Source organism: Puma concolor, chromosome E1 (assembly GCF_028749965.1).
Source record: "Puma concolor isolate L17-30 chromosome E1, mPumCon1.1.hap2, whole genome shotgun sequence".
Taxonomy (NCBI): domain Eukaryota; kingdom Metazoa; phylum Chordata; class Mammalia; order Carnivora; family Felidae; genus Puma; species Puma concolor.
In genome coordinates this window covers 29,233,767-29,247,034 of record NC_141680.1, presented here as the reverse complement: position 1 = coordinate 29,247,034, position 13,268 = coordinate 29,233,767, and the positions used below count along the sequence as shown (strand labels likewise).

The 13,268-nt window shown below is 37.8% G+C and overlaps 1 protein-coding gene across 3 annotated transcripts in view; it reads left to right on the top strand.

The window, feature by feature from the left end:
- The first annotated feature begins 229 nt into the window (after positions 1 to 229).
- The window catches only part of GDPD1 (glycerophosphodiester phosphodiesterase domain containing 1), a 50,505-nt gene continuing 37,466 nt past the window's right edge, over positions 230 to 13,268 (top strand). Inside the window, exons 1-3 of one of the 3 annotated variants that reach the window (XM_086686816.1) lie at positions 420 to 494; positions 2,028 to 2,153; positions 13,166 to 13,208. In XM_086686816.1, the coding sequence (XP_086542942.1) occupies positions 13,192 to 13,208 (17 nt within the window). In that variant the 5' untranslated portion in view covers positions 420 to 494; positions 2,028 to 2,153; positions 13,166 to 13,191. Of the gene's footprint in view, positions 495 to 2,027; positions 2,154 to 13,165; positions 13,209 to 13,268 lie in introns of all 3 variants that reach the window. The other 2 variants (XR_015244038.1, XM_025917407.2) reach the window with 2 other exon arrangements.

Sequence of the window (13,268 nt, the reverse complement as noted above, 5' to 3'; positions counted from 1 at the left end):
TGAGTGATGGCAAAGACACTGGCAGGTTTCCAAGCTTTCGCCTCAGTTTGGAGCTTTTCTGAAGTGCTCTGGGTCTACCACAGAGCTAGGTGACAAATACTCACTACCGGACTCTGCAGGCTCCTACCCAGCAGCCGGAGCGCGCCTGCGTACCGCAGCCCCTTTGTTGCTCAGGCGCTGGGGTCCGGCTGCGCCTGCGTGGAGGGCTGGCGCCTCCAAGTGCGCTGCACCGCTGGCACCGGCTGGGGGCGAGCAGACCTCGAGCAGCTGCCGCCGCCGCCGCAGCCGTTGCGACCGCCGCAGCGGAGTTCAGAGGGCCCGGAGGTGGGAGACTTCCCACACGGTGGCCGAAATGTCGTCCACCGCGGCTTTTTACCTTCTCTCCACCCTAGGAGGGTACTTGGTGACCTCATTCTTGTTGCTCAAATACCCGACCTTGCTGCACCCGAGAAAGAAGCAGCGATTCCTCAGTAAACACATCTCTCACCGTGGAGGTGAGAGGGGTCCCCAGATCCCGATGGCGGAGGTGGGGGAGGCTCTTTTCCCCGCTAGAGCTTAGGGTCCTTTGGAGCTCCGCAAAAGGCAGGCGGGTGGAAATACGTGAGAGTTTGAGGAAGAATGGGGTGTGTGAAAGAGGGTTTTCTGGAGGTGAAGGCGATGTGACGGGGAGGTCTTCTGAGGAAAGATAAGGGGTCTTTAGACCAAGGTGGGGGATCTCTCGAGTGCAGCGGTGTCAGGGATTCTGTGAAGGAGGAAGGACTAGGGTGAGAATTAAGGGCAGATGGAGCGTTTCTCGGCAGATGGAAGGATGATCGCAAGGTCCCTTCCTATCAGCGAGGCACCAGGAGGGTGGGGGGAGCGCCGGGCAGAGCCAGGGGTACCCAGCTGGGGCACCTGAATGGACTGCTCTGAGCGGAACCAGTGGCTGAGCTTGTAGGGAGATCCGGGGCGACATGCTTCAAGGTTTGAGGAACTGCGTGAACCTGGACCGTGCTGCAGCCAGTTGTCTGCAGTCCTTGGGGCTGGTCCCACCCCTACCCCCGTCTCAGAGCACTGATAATTAAGAAAAGAGGGAAACCGAGTCACTGACCTGGGGACACTTCCCAAGGTCACAATTCGAGCTTGGGCTGGACTGGGACAGAAACTGGAGCATCCTGGTTCCCAAGGCTGCAAGCCTTCCACCAGTTTGGGGTTTTTTTGTTTTTGGTTTTTTTTTTAGCCCCACCCTGCACCTCAGCAATGACACCTGGATTTCCTAAAGACGAAAAGATGATGTCGTTTATGATAGGACTGTATTTGTTTAAAGAAAAAGAAGTTGTTTCTTGGAAAAGTATCTTACAAAGGAGCCTAGATAGTCCACCCTGTAGTTTACCAAACAGCAGGCCAAATCTTTGCTTCTTCGTTATTGTAGAATAATGTGTCTTTATTTCATTTCAAGCATGATGTGTAAAATGCTGTGAAATTGGATTAAGTCAATTAATTTTAACTGTTAAGAGCTGAATGTTAAACTAGGTTAAAACTGCTTGGAATTTACAGTCTAATAACTTGAAATGGTAAATGCTAGGAGTTTACAGTCTAAAACTTGATGTAGTATCATAACACCTTTTTTAACAAGAATTGGCCAGGAATACAGTTTTAAATATCACAGAAATACATTACCATTCTTCTGTATAATCTGTACAATTTTATGTTAAAAACAGTTCTAAAGAATGACTTCAATAGTTATGCTAGTCTCCTTACTCATGAAAAGCATCAGAGGTTTTAAGCGCTCACCAGCAAAATGCCATGTTATTGCTTATTTGGTTTATCTGTGTTTTAATTAGATACATAGTTAAACTATAGGATGACATGACCACTAATGTACCTTCACTCATTAAAACCCCAAACCAGCTTTTAGTGTTTAAATTGTTGCCGTAGAAGCAATTTTCAATGGTAGTAGTCCTTTTATTTTGGAGATAGGCAGTACACATACTACAGTTGTGTTTACTGATATAATTTTTTAAAATAGTTGCTTGTTCTCTTTTAAGTTTGTGTATGTATGTATGTATGTATGTATGTATGTATGTATGTATGTAATTTCTACACCCAGTGTGGGACCTGAACTCATGACAGCAAGATCAAGAGTTGCACCCTCTTCTGACTGAGCCAGCCAGGTACACCATGTTTACTGATTTAAAAAAAAAAAAAAAAAAAAAGGAAACTGTGCTTACTAAAAACCCAAGCCAAAAACAAAACTAGATCCTCTAAAAAGCTATCTAAACTGTCATTATGGATGGTCTAAATTTTATTTTAGAATACATGTTAATCTTTGAATTTTTGTGACATTCTACAGGTGAAAAAAATCAGTACTCTATTGAGGTTAAAATGTGCTAGATGAGCAAAACCAGTATCAAAACCAGGATAAGCTGGATTTCCAATGCTCATTTACTGTTGGAAATACTTTAAAAATATTTTTCTCGGGGCGCCTGGGTGGCGCAGTCGGTTAGGCGTCCGACTTCAGCCAGGTCACGATCTCGCGGTCCGTGAGTTTGAGCCCCGCGTCGGGCTCTGGGCTGATGGCTCAGAGCCTGGAGCCTGTTTCCGATTCTGTGTCTCCCTCTCTCTCTGCCCCTCCCCCGTTCATGCTCTGTCTCTCTCTGTCCCAAAAATAAATAAACGTTGAAAAAAAAAAAAATTAAAAAAAAAATATTTTTCTCTAGATATTAAGTCATTTCAGTTATTTAAATTTCACCCTTTATATAGAATTTTCCATTCATTATATGTAAATATGGCATCAGTATTTGTATATTCAAAGACATATAGCTGAAACTGTCATGAGAATCTTGTTAAATATCTGCAGACTTTAATCTGTTTGCTTATATGACGGTTCTAACGCAATGTGGTAAGTTCCTGTGTTGTTAGTGCTTTTGTTGAGTATGTGCACCAAGTAATACAATTGAATCTAGAGTGAATAGAGGAGATATTTACTAAAAAATACTTTGTAACTCAAGATACTAAATTTCTGGAAAATAATAGACGAGGAAGGAGTCCTCTCCTTGCTTACTCTGAAATTTTGTCTTGGACACTGCTAATAGCTATCACTAGTCTCCTTGTGTGTATTACTTACATTTGGGCTAATTCTCTCTTACCCTAACTTCAAATACCTGATATTTCATGTAAACTAGATATATGACCATTCCAAGATTGAAACATTGATCAAGGGGCACCTGGGTGGCTCAGTCAGTTAAGCTTCCAACTATTGGTTTCAGCTCAGGTCATAATCTCATGGTTAGTTAGTTCCAGCCCCACATCGGGCTCTGCACTTATGGTTTGGAGCCTGCTTGGGATTCTCTCTCTCTCTCTCTCTCTCTCTCTCTCTCTCTCTCTCTCTCTCCCTCCCTCCCTCCCTCCCTCCTTCCTTCCCTGTCCCTCTCTCCCTGTCCCTCCCCACTCGTTCTCTCTCTCAAAGTTAAATAAAAACATTGATCAAAATATGTGTACAAAGTATATACACCGTGATTGCCATACCTTGAAACCCTTAATGTGTTCTATGTTGTTTGCTGTAAAAGCATTATCACCTGGGTCAGATTCTGAATTTATACCACTAGTTAGCTTTGGGAAGAAGACTTAGTTTCCTTATTTACAAATGGGGACCGTTTGCTTTGCTTGTCTTTAGGTTGTTAGGAGGATTAGGTATATAAAATGTACTTGGGGCACCTGGGTGGCTCATTTGGTTAAGCTGCCAGTTCTTGATTTCAACGATCTTATGGTTGGTGAGTTCGAGTTCTGCATCAGACACTGTGCTGATGATGCAGAGCCTGCTTGGGATCCTCTCTCCCCCTGTCTCTCTAACCCGCCCCTGGCCCTGCGCGCTCATTCTGTCTCTTTCTGTCTCTGTCTCTGTCTCTCTCTCAAAAGTAAATAAATAAACTTAAAAAAATTAAAAATAAATAAAATGCAGTTTGAAAACTGTGAAATTGTTTAGAAATACCAATACGGATACGAGAGATCCACATATGTATTTTGCAGTAACTGAGTTGATTGGGAAGGAATAAACTCACCCTATACTTATGTTTTCAAAGTTTTAGTGAACATACTGCCTTTTACTAAGATTGATTGTCCTTGAAAGAGGAAATTAAGGTTTCAAAAATTAAATGCTATAGGCTTATTTTATTCTTGCCTCTTTAAAGCATACATTGTATTACATTATATTGTAATAGGATATGTTAATACATCTGGTTTCTTTTCTAGACTGAGTTCTTCAAGGGCAGGTTTCAGATTTTATTAGTGCTTCTGTCTCTCACTTCTAGTACAGATTTTAACACAATCAAAATAATAGCTTATTGTTTGCTAATTATCTACTGCATGCTAGATCCCTCCCATGTGTTTACTAAATTTTTGACCAAAGAACACCTTTTATAACTACAATGTATTGATGAAAAACCAATAAGATCAAAGATACACCCTTCGGATTAAATGGAGAGCAAGAAATACTCTCAAAGTTCATTTTCTTAATTTCTCCATAAAAATATGAATTTCATTAATGTTCTTTGCAATTGCATAAGTAACTCGTTCATTGTAGAAAATTTGGAAAATTTAGAAATGAAAAAAGAAAAAATAATTCCTCAGACTTTACTATCAAAACACAATCTCTGTTAACATTTTGAAGTATATCCTTTAAATACATGTTTTCTGAATCATAATGTATTTACATTTATTTCAGATGCCGACTGAGTTGGATAGAGATACGATTGTAGGAAAGTAGGGAGATAACTTGCTTTAATACTCCTTAATCTATCTCTGTGAGTCAACTGAATTAAGCAACAGCCCGTTTTAAAAAGTCTATTTATTATGGTTCAATGGCCAGATAATTTAAAAAAAAAAAATGACCAACCCATCAAATCTCCACCTTCCTAATCTTTTACCCTTGATCTTGAGGCAGAGTACTGTCACTATCTGGGTATCCTGCCACAGAATGATTTGGCAAGTGATTAGTTTGCCCTTGGGCACTTGCTGCTGCTGGGTCCTAAACTTTAATTGGTTGTTCAAGGAAGAAATTGAAGCATGGATTTGAGTCTCAAAAGTGTCGTTGGAAATAGCATTCTGGTCGTGCCTGGGTGGCTTAGTTGGTTAAGAGTCTCACTTCAGGGGGCACTTAGGTGGCTCAGTCTGTTAAGCCTCCAACTTCGGTTCAGGTTATGATATCGTGGTTCATGAGTTTGAGCCCTGCGTTGGGCTCTGTGCTGACAGCTTGGATTCCGTGTCTCCTTCTCTCTCTCCCCGTACCACCAACCCCCCCATCACACTGTATCTCTCTCTCTATCAAAAATAAATAAACATTTTAAAAAATGAAATTATTCAGTAAATCAAACAACAAAGTAAGTTCCTTCTCCATTTCTAAATTCATTTGTTCATTCAACATTTACAGTTCACCTTGGAAACAGTATATATATGACTTACATAAGAGCATAAAGAGCTTGTAAGGACTAGAGATGGCATATACTAAGAGCATTTCTCAATAGGGGTTCCCTGGAACACTGCAGAACTGTTTCTGTATCTCAAGGATACAAAACTAGTGTGCAAAAAAAACTAGTGAAATATGTATTTACAGGTATAAGAAAAATTAAACACAGCAATAGCACAAAAGCATAAGATATTCAAATCTGTATATTGATATTCAAATTGTATATTGATAGGCAGCATTTGCCAACTAACTACCACATGTATGCTCTCTTTAATTATAAGTGGTTTTTGTTGTGTATCTCGTCATAATTTCAATAATTTTCCTTTTTTTATTTAAACATTTTTAATGTTTATTTCTGAGAGAGAGAGAGAGAGAGAGAGAGAGAGAGAGAGTGTGAATGGGGGAGGGGCAGAGAGAGAGGGAGACACTGAATCTGAAGCAGGCTCAAGGCTGTCAGCATAGAGTCCTTCTCGGGGCTTGAGCTCACGGACCTCGAGATCATGACTTGAGCCGAAGTCGGATGCTCAACCGACTGAGCCAACCAGTAACCAATAATTTTTCTATAATGATATTTTTTATATTTAATTTTTCTAAATCTGAATACAATTTAAGATATATATATGTAAGATATATATCTTAAGATATATATAATAGATAAATATCTTAAATTGTTAAGATGTATATAATATATATATCTTAAATTGTATTCAGATTTAGAAAAATTAAATATAAAAAATATCATTATAGAAAATTTGGTATTGTATTCAGATCATTCAGCCATTGCCAATAATAAGTATATTTTAATTTGCTTTGTTAAACAGGAAAGTACTATTAAGTAAATGATAAATGACTCCATTATTAATAAGGCATCAGTAGGAATGAGTGAGCCAGTTGAGTAAATGAGTGAGAAAGAAGTTCTTGTTGAAAGGGCACCTGGCTGGCTTAGTTAAAACATACGACTCTTGATCTCGGGGTGGTGAGTTGAAGCCCCATGTTGGGTGTAGATTACTAAAAAAATAAACTTCAAAAAACAAAAACAAAACCAAAAAACACCTCATTGAAAGGTGAAGGAGATTCCCTGGAAATAGGAACAAGGGAATGAGGGAACAAGAGGTGAAGAGAAAGAATTGATATCCTGATGTGAAACATGTTTCAGGGTGCAACTACAGAATGCTATTTCCTTTATTTTTAATGTTTATTCTTTTTTTAAAGGGAGAGAGAGTGAGAGAGAGAGGGGAAAAGGGGCAGAGAGAGAGGGAGATAGAGGATCTGGAGGTGGGCTCCGTGCTGACAACAGAGAGCTTGATGTGGGGCTCAAACTCACGAACTGTGAGATCATGACCTGAGCTGAAGTCACATTTTTTTTTTTTTTTACTTTTTTTTAATGTTCACTTATTTTTGAGAGAGAGTGGGAGAGGGGCAGAGAGAGAGGGAGACAGAATCTGGAACAGGCTCCAGGCTCTGAGCTGTCAGCACGGAGCCCAACATGGAGCTGGAACCCATGAACCGCAAGATCATGACCTGAGCTGAAGTTTGACGCTTAACCAAATGAGCAACCCAGGCACCCTGTAATTTTTTTTAACATTTATCTACTTAGAGAGCGCAAGCGCAGAGGGCGGAAAGAGGGAGAGACACAGAATCCAAAGCAGGCTCCAATCTCCGACGTGAGACTCGAACTCACGAACCATGAGATCATGACCTGAGCCCAAGTTGGTCACTTAACTGACTGAACCACCCAGGCACCCCACAAACCAGGCATTGTTTAAACTGATTGTTGAAGGAAAAGAAAAATTACTGGCAAGTGTGCTTCCATAAATGATATGCTAACTGGAAACAAAAGGAATTCAAAAATTTCATGAAAGAAGAGCTACCACCAAATAATTCCTTGGAGAGGAATGGCATGCTTTTTAATTAGTCCCTTAGTTACTCTTCCAGGCTTTCACCATATGAATCTAACAAGTAATTTGTGGGTATTATCACTGTGGAATTTATCTTCAAGCTTTACAAACAAACACCAAATAGAAGAATATGGGAGTAAGGATCAATATGAACAACTTATCTGTAAAACTGAAATAAAGGTGTTCTATGAATGGCAGCATAGAAGCTGCCACATAGTGGTAAAAAGGATGGGATCTGAAATCATGGCTTATGCTTGAATTGTAGTTCCCCTTGTTGGCTATGTGACCATATCCAATTTTTTTCTGGTTGTGGAGTTTTAATGAAATAATATGTGAAGTGCTAAGCACCGTGTATAGATAGCTTCTACTAATTATTAATATCTTGATTGACTTTTCAATATTTTATTTAGTTTTAGCTATTTCAGAAACTTACAAAATCAAAGATCTTAAGTAACAATGTTTTCATGCTTAAACTGTTAGGTTTTAGTGAATTACAATTAAAATTAATATGGAAAGCAGACATAAAAGACAAACATGCAGAGTTTGAATGTAAATATTAGTAACAATTAACTGTGGGAAAATGTATTTCAGAGTACCGAATCGCTATCCTATTTTTTCCTAACCCCAAACCAAAAGATAATTTCAAGTCAAACATACAAACATATTAAGACTCCATGAACCCATCACCCAAATACAATGACTCACAGTTTTTTTTTTTAAAAGCAACTTCACTTAATATCTTTCATGCATTAATAAAAATTATGTTATTAAATTTCAACCCTTGAGTACACATGACTTTTTTTAAAGCAAATATCTTTTTTTTTAAATTTAATTTTATTTTAAGTAACTCTACATCCAGTGTGGGGCTTGCACTCATGACCCTGAGATCAAGAGTCACATGCTCTACCAACTGAGCCAGCCAGGCACCTCAAGTACACATAACTTTTAATATTTTGTGTGACAAATTGGAAGTACACACACAAAACACTTTTGTTGCATATCAAAGTATGATGGTGGTTGTCTTGAGGAAAAGCACTTACTTGTGCAATCATTTGGATTTTGAGCTGAATTAGCCTTGAAAAACTAAAACTGGTTATTCAGACTTGAGTATTTGGCAGATGTGTTCTTGAAAATTATAAAATGAGTCTGTCATTAGAAAAAAAAATAAGCTAGCTGCCTTGTCTGAAGGCAGTGCCAATGATTACATTTGAGTTTTCAAGCAAAAATTAGAAATTTAGCGAACTTGTATCCTCCACTGCAAGCTTCATAGCTTTCTTAAAGATTTTCCTGATGAGATGAGGTATTAACAAATGTGTCTTTAAAATCTGTTGTATAGGGGTGCCCTGGTGGCTCAGTCGGGTTAAGCGTCTGACTTTGGCTCAGGTCATGATCTGAACGGTTTGTGAGTTCGAGCCCCACATAGGGCTCTGTGCTGACAGCTCGGAGCCTGGAGCCTACTTTGGATTCTGTGTTTCCCTCTCTCTCTGCCCCTCTCCCACTAAGGCTCTGTCTCTCTGTCTCAAAAATAAATAAACATTAAAAAAAATTAAAACCTATTGTATAGTAAAACATGTGAACATTTAGAAGAGCAGCATGATTCAGTAAATTCGTATTTTCCAAAAGACCAATGCATGATATAAAAGTATGCATGGGTGAAAGATCCATTCAAAGTTCAAGATGGACCAATGGATTTTCATGTAATGGAGTATGAAAACATCATTCATACGGTTCAGATTCCATATTGCAGCTAACTTTTAAGAAACTACCACTTGTTAAATTTTGGTGCAGTATCAAAAAAGAATATTTCTTGGGGTGCCAGGGTGGCTCACTTGGTTGAGCATCTGACTTCGGCTCAGGTCATGATCTCACAGTTTGTGGGTTCGAGCCCTGCGTCAGGCTCTGTGCTGACCGCTTAGAGCCTGGAGCCTGCTTCAGATTCTGTGTCTCCTTCTCTCTCTGCCCCTCCCCCGCTCATGCTTTGTCTCACTCTGTTTCTCAAAAATAAATAAATGTAAAAAAAATTAAAAAAAAAAAAGAATATTTCTTTTCCAACTGCCTGTCTGGGTGAAGGTTGATATATATGTATGAAGCAGATATGAGCATCTGCCGTCTATAAAGCCAGGCATTAAAGAGATTTGCAAAAATGTAAAACAATGTCACTCTTATCATTACATTTTTTTTTTTGGAAGAGAGTTCATTTTCATAAAATGTTATGTTAACAAATGTTTTGTTAACATGTAGTGGGTTTATTATTGTTATTTCAGGTAAACAAATTTAAAAATTTTATAGTGTGGGCCCCTTGCTGACTCAGTCGGTAGAGTATGTGACTTGATCTCGGAGTCGTGAGTTTGAGCCGCATTTTGGTCATAGAGATTACTTTTTTTTTTTAAAGTTTAAACAATTTTTTAATATTCAATTTCTAATATGTAATTATTAATGGATATAATCCACATAATTAAAAGCTCTTTGAGGTACTCAGTAAAAGAATCCCGAGACTGAAATGGTTGGGAACAGTTTAAGGCAGTAACTCTGGACTGTAAAAAGAATCATTGTAATCTGAAGTGATAAGAAAGTACTACTTTGTGGAGGAGTTGAGAATTGAATTCATTCTGGTATTAAGGTTAAGAAATATTGGGAGGCTGTGGTGAAGAGAATTTTCCAGGTTTCAGCATATATGCCATGTGCTTAAGATTTTGATTCTCCCAACTATTTTAAAAGTAATGCATTTTCATTGTAGAGGGATTGTAAGATTAAAAGAATGCATATTAGAAAAGAAATCACTTGTATTCCAGCCACCTGGAGATAACTGCTATTTGATTTGTTAAGTTAAACTACCAACTGCTTTATTGTGCCAAAAAGCAAAGAAAATGGAAAGACACAAGAAGTCAGCTTGAAGGCTAATGATATTTATTTACTTCGATCTCTTGATGAAGAGGGAAGCTGGTGTCTGCCAAACTTTTCCATTTGAAATTACTCCTTTTTTCTTTGTAATGGATAAGTATTTTTGTAGGGAGGTTCTTTGAAACTACGTGTGTATCCCATTCTTCATCAGACTTTCAGTGTACTTAGTAAAATGGGCTCAATGTTTTCTTTCTTTTTTGGGAGTGGGTTCAACGTATTCTGTTTTATTTGATGATTATTGTCATTATTTTGGTGATAACATTGTCCCTGGTTTGGCCAATGAGCGCTTTTTCAAACTGGCTTCTGTATCCTTTTAAATTCCTTGCTTTTTGGCACAAAAAGCAGTCAGTAGTTTAACTTATTTAACCTACTAATAACCATTTTAGAGCACTCTTGTCTTTTTTGGTCATATTCTAGAGTGCTTTGTTCTTGAATATTGATGATCCAAATATAACATATTTCTATAGTTTTTAAAACAAACACCAGCTAGATTTTTATTTATTTTTAAATGTTTATTTTTGAGAGAGAGAGAGACATAGAGCACAAGCTAGGAGAGGCAGAGAGAGGGAGACACAGAATCCGAAGCAGGATCCAGGCTCTGAGCTGTCGGCACAGACCCTGACGTGGGGCTCAAACTCACAAACTGTGAGATCATGACCTGAGCTGAAGTCAGACGCTTAACCGACTGAGCCACCCAGGTGCCCCATACCAGCTAGATTTTTAAAAGTCATTTAATCTATCAAAGAAAATAAAAGTCATTTAACCTCAATAGAGCACTTACTTTTTTTTTTTAAGTTTATTTATTTATTTTGAGAAAGAGAGAGAGCTTGTGTGCACGAGTGAGGAGGGGCAGAGAGAGAGGGAAAGACAGAATCTCAAGCAGGCATCTTGCTGTTAGCACAGAGCCCAATACAAGGCTGAAACCCACAGACCATGAGATCATGACCACAAGTCCGTCGCTTAACCAGCTGAGCCACTCAGGCACCCCAAAAGAGCACTTACTTTTGAAAAAAAAAACTAATCTTCCTATTTACTTCATCTGCATCATCTCTAGTAACTAAGAGAACCTAAAATCAAAGTAGCTTTTTTCATATGGATATCCTTTTCTGTCTGCTAAACTATGGAGCTTTAGAACATTAGGTTAATATATTCATTTCTTCATACCTTGTGTTTCCATTGATTATTAGGTTGTCAAAAAAATACAATCTAGCAGTATAAAAGAAGAAGAATATTTTAATACTCTCACAAATATGTCCAGATGGTATTGTATGTAAAACATGTTAATGGTAATACTTGAACAGTACCCTAAACTTGAAGTGTTTCTTTTTGTTAAGAAGAAATTGTTTTCTGAAGTATTTGGAAAAATATTTCCTAAGTATTTGACCTGTGCATTCCATTAATTAGTAATACTGAAATCTTTTAGTTTTAAAATATTTTAAAACTTGTGGCTAGCATGTTATGTTAATTGATTCTGCCTAGTATATATAATATACTGTGTCCTTTTTGTTATTGCAATATTATTCATTCATTAGTCAATGGACATTCACCAAGCACTAATTACTAGTAATAATAATAGCAGTAATCCTTTACTTTTACTGAATTTTCACTATAGTAAAATCTTGGATTGTGAGCAACTTGTTCTGCAAGTGTTCTGCAAGACAAGCAAACATTTATAATAAATTTTAGTTTGATAAATGAGCAATGTCTTGCAATACGAGTAGTACATGACACTGAATGTCACAATTGAGCTAGTGGTCTTTGAAATTTACTTTGACATATGAGTGTTTTGGATTATAAGCATGTTTCCCAAATGAATTATGCTTGCAAACCAGGGTTTTACTGTATTTCATTGAACCTAATGCCATTAGTTATAAAATGCACATTTTTAATGTGCTGCTAAGAAAAAATCTTGTCAAATAAACTAGTACATACCATCCATTGTAAAATCACCCTAGCTTCAGAGATATTAAAACGGGAAAAACTATCATGTTTTAAAATTGTTGACATAGGCACTTGACAATGTTAATTCATTTAATTACAGCAATCCTATGAGACAGGTGCCATCATTAACCTCATTCTTTTTTTTTTTTTTTTTAAGATTTTATTTGGCAGGAGGGAGTGCGGCGAGGGAGGCTGCACCTGGCTGGCTCAGTCAGTAGAGCATGTGAGTCTTGATCTAGGTCTTGAGTTTGAGCCCCACGTTGAGGGTAAATTTACTTAATTAAAAAAAAATCTTTTAATTATATATTTTTAAAGTAATCTGTACCCCCAATGTGGGGCTCAAACACACAACACTGAGATCAAGAGTCAATGCTCCACTGACTAAGCCAGCCAGGCGCCCCTCATTTTTATAAAGAAGCTCAGCCACTGAGAGGTTATGTAGCTTTTACCAAGGTCATGCAAATATCAAATAATTTGAGAACAAAGATCCTAACTCCACCCTCAACTACTACCCTATACTGCCTTCAGCCAGGGTGATTAAACCAGTCACTTCTTTTCAGTTAATTCTGAGGAAAAGGAGGAGCCAGGTTAATAATTTATGCTGTAGTATAATAAATGTCTTTATTAGAGAGATGCATAATAAAGTATGCGCGTGCAGAGGAGAGATAGTTTAACCCTTTCTGAGGAGGTGTATATGTACCGAGTCCTCTTCTGTCAAGATATTGTAGCTTAAAAATCATGTTTAGGTTCTTCTAATCTTTCTGTGTTGCTGTGGCTTTGTTTTAATCTTTCATTCGTCCTGGTGCAGCCAAAAAAAAAAAAAAAATTCAAAATACCATTACATTCTTTAAAACACTTATGATGTCTTCATAGTATATAGACATCAAGATTCACTAGATGTATCTTATTAAAGTGAATTTCTAGAAAAATAAAAAGTTCAAATTAGCTAAGTAAATGAAGTTTAAATGGAATGTTTTCACAGGTGCTGGAGAAAATTTGGAGAATACAATGGCAGCCTTTCAGCAGTAAGTATATAAAAAGGTATTCTTTTACAGTTTATCTTTATGATAAAGATTCACAAAGTG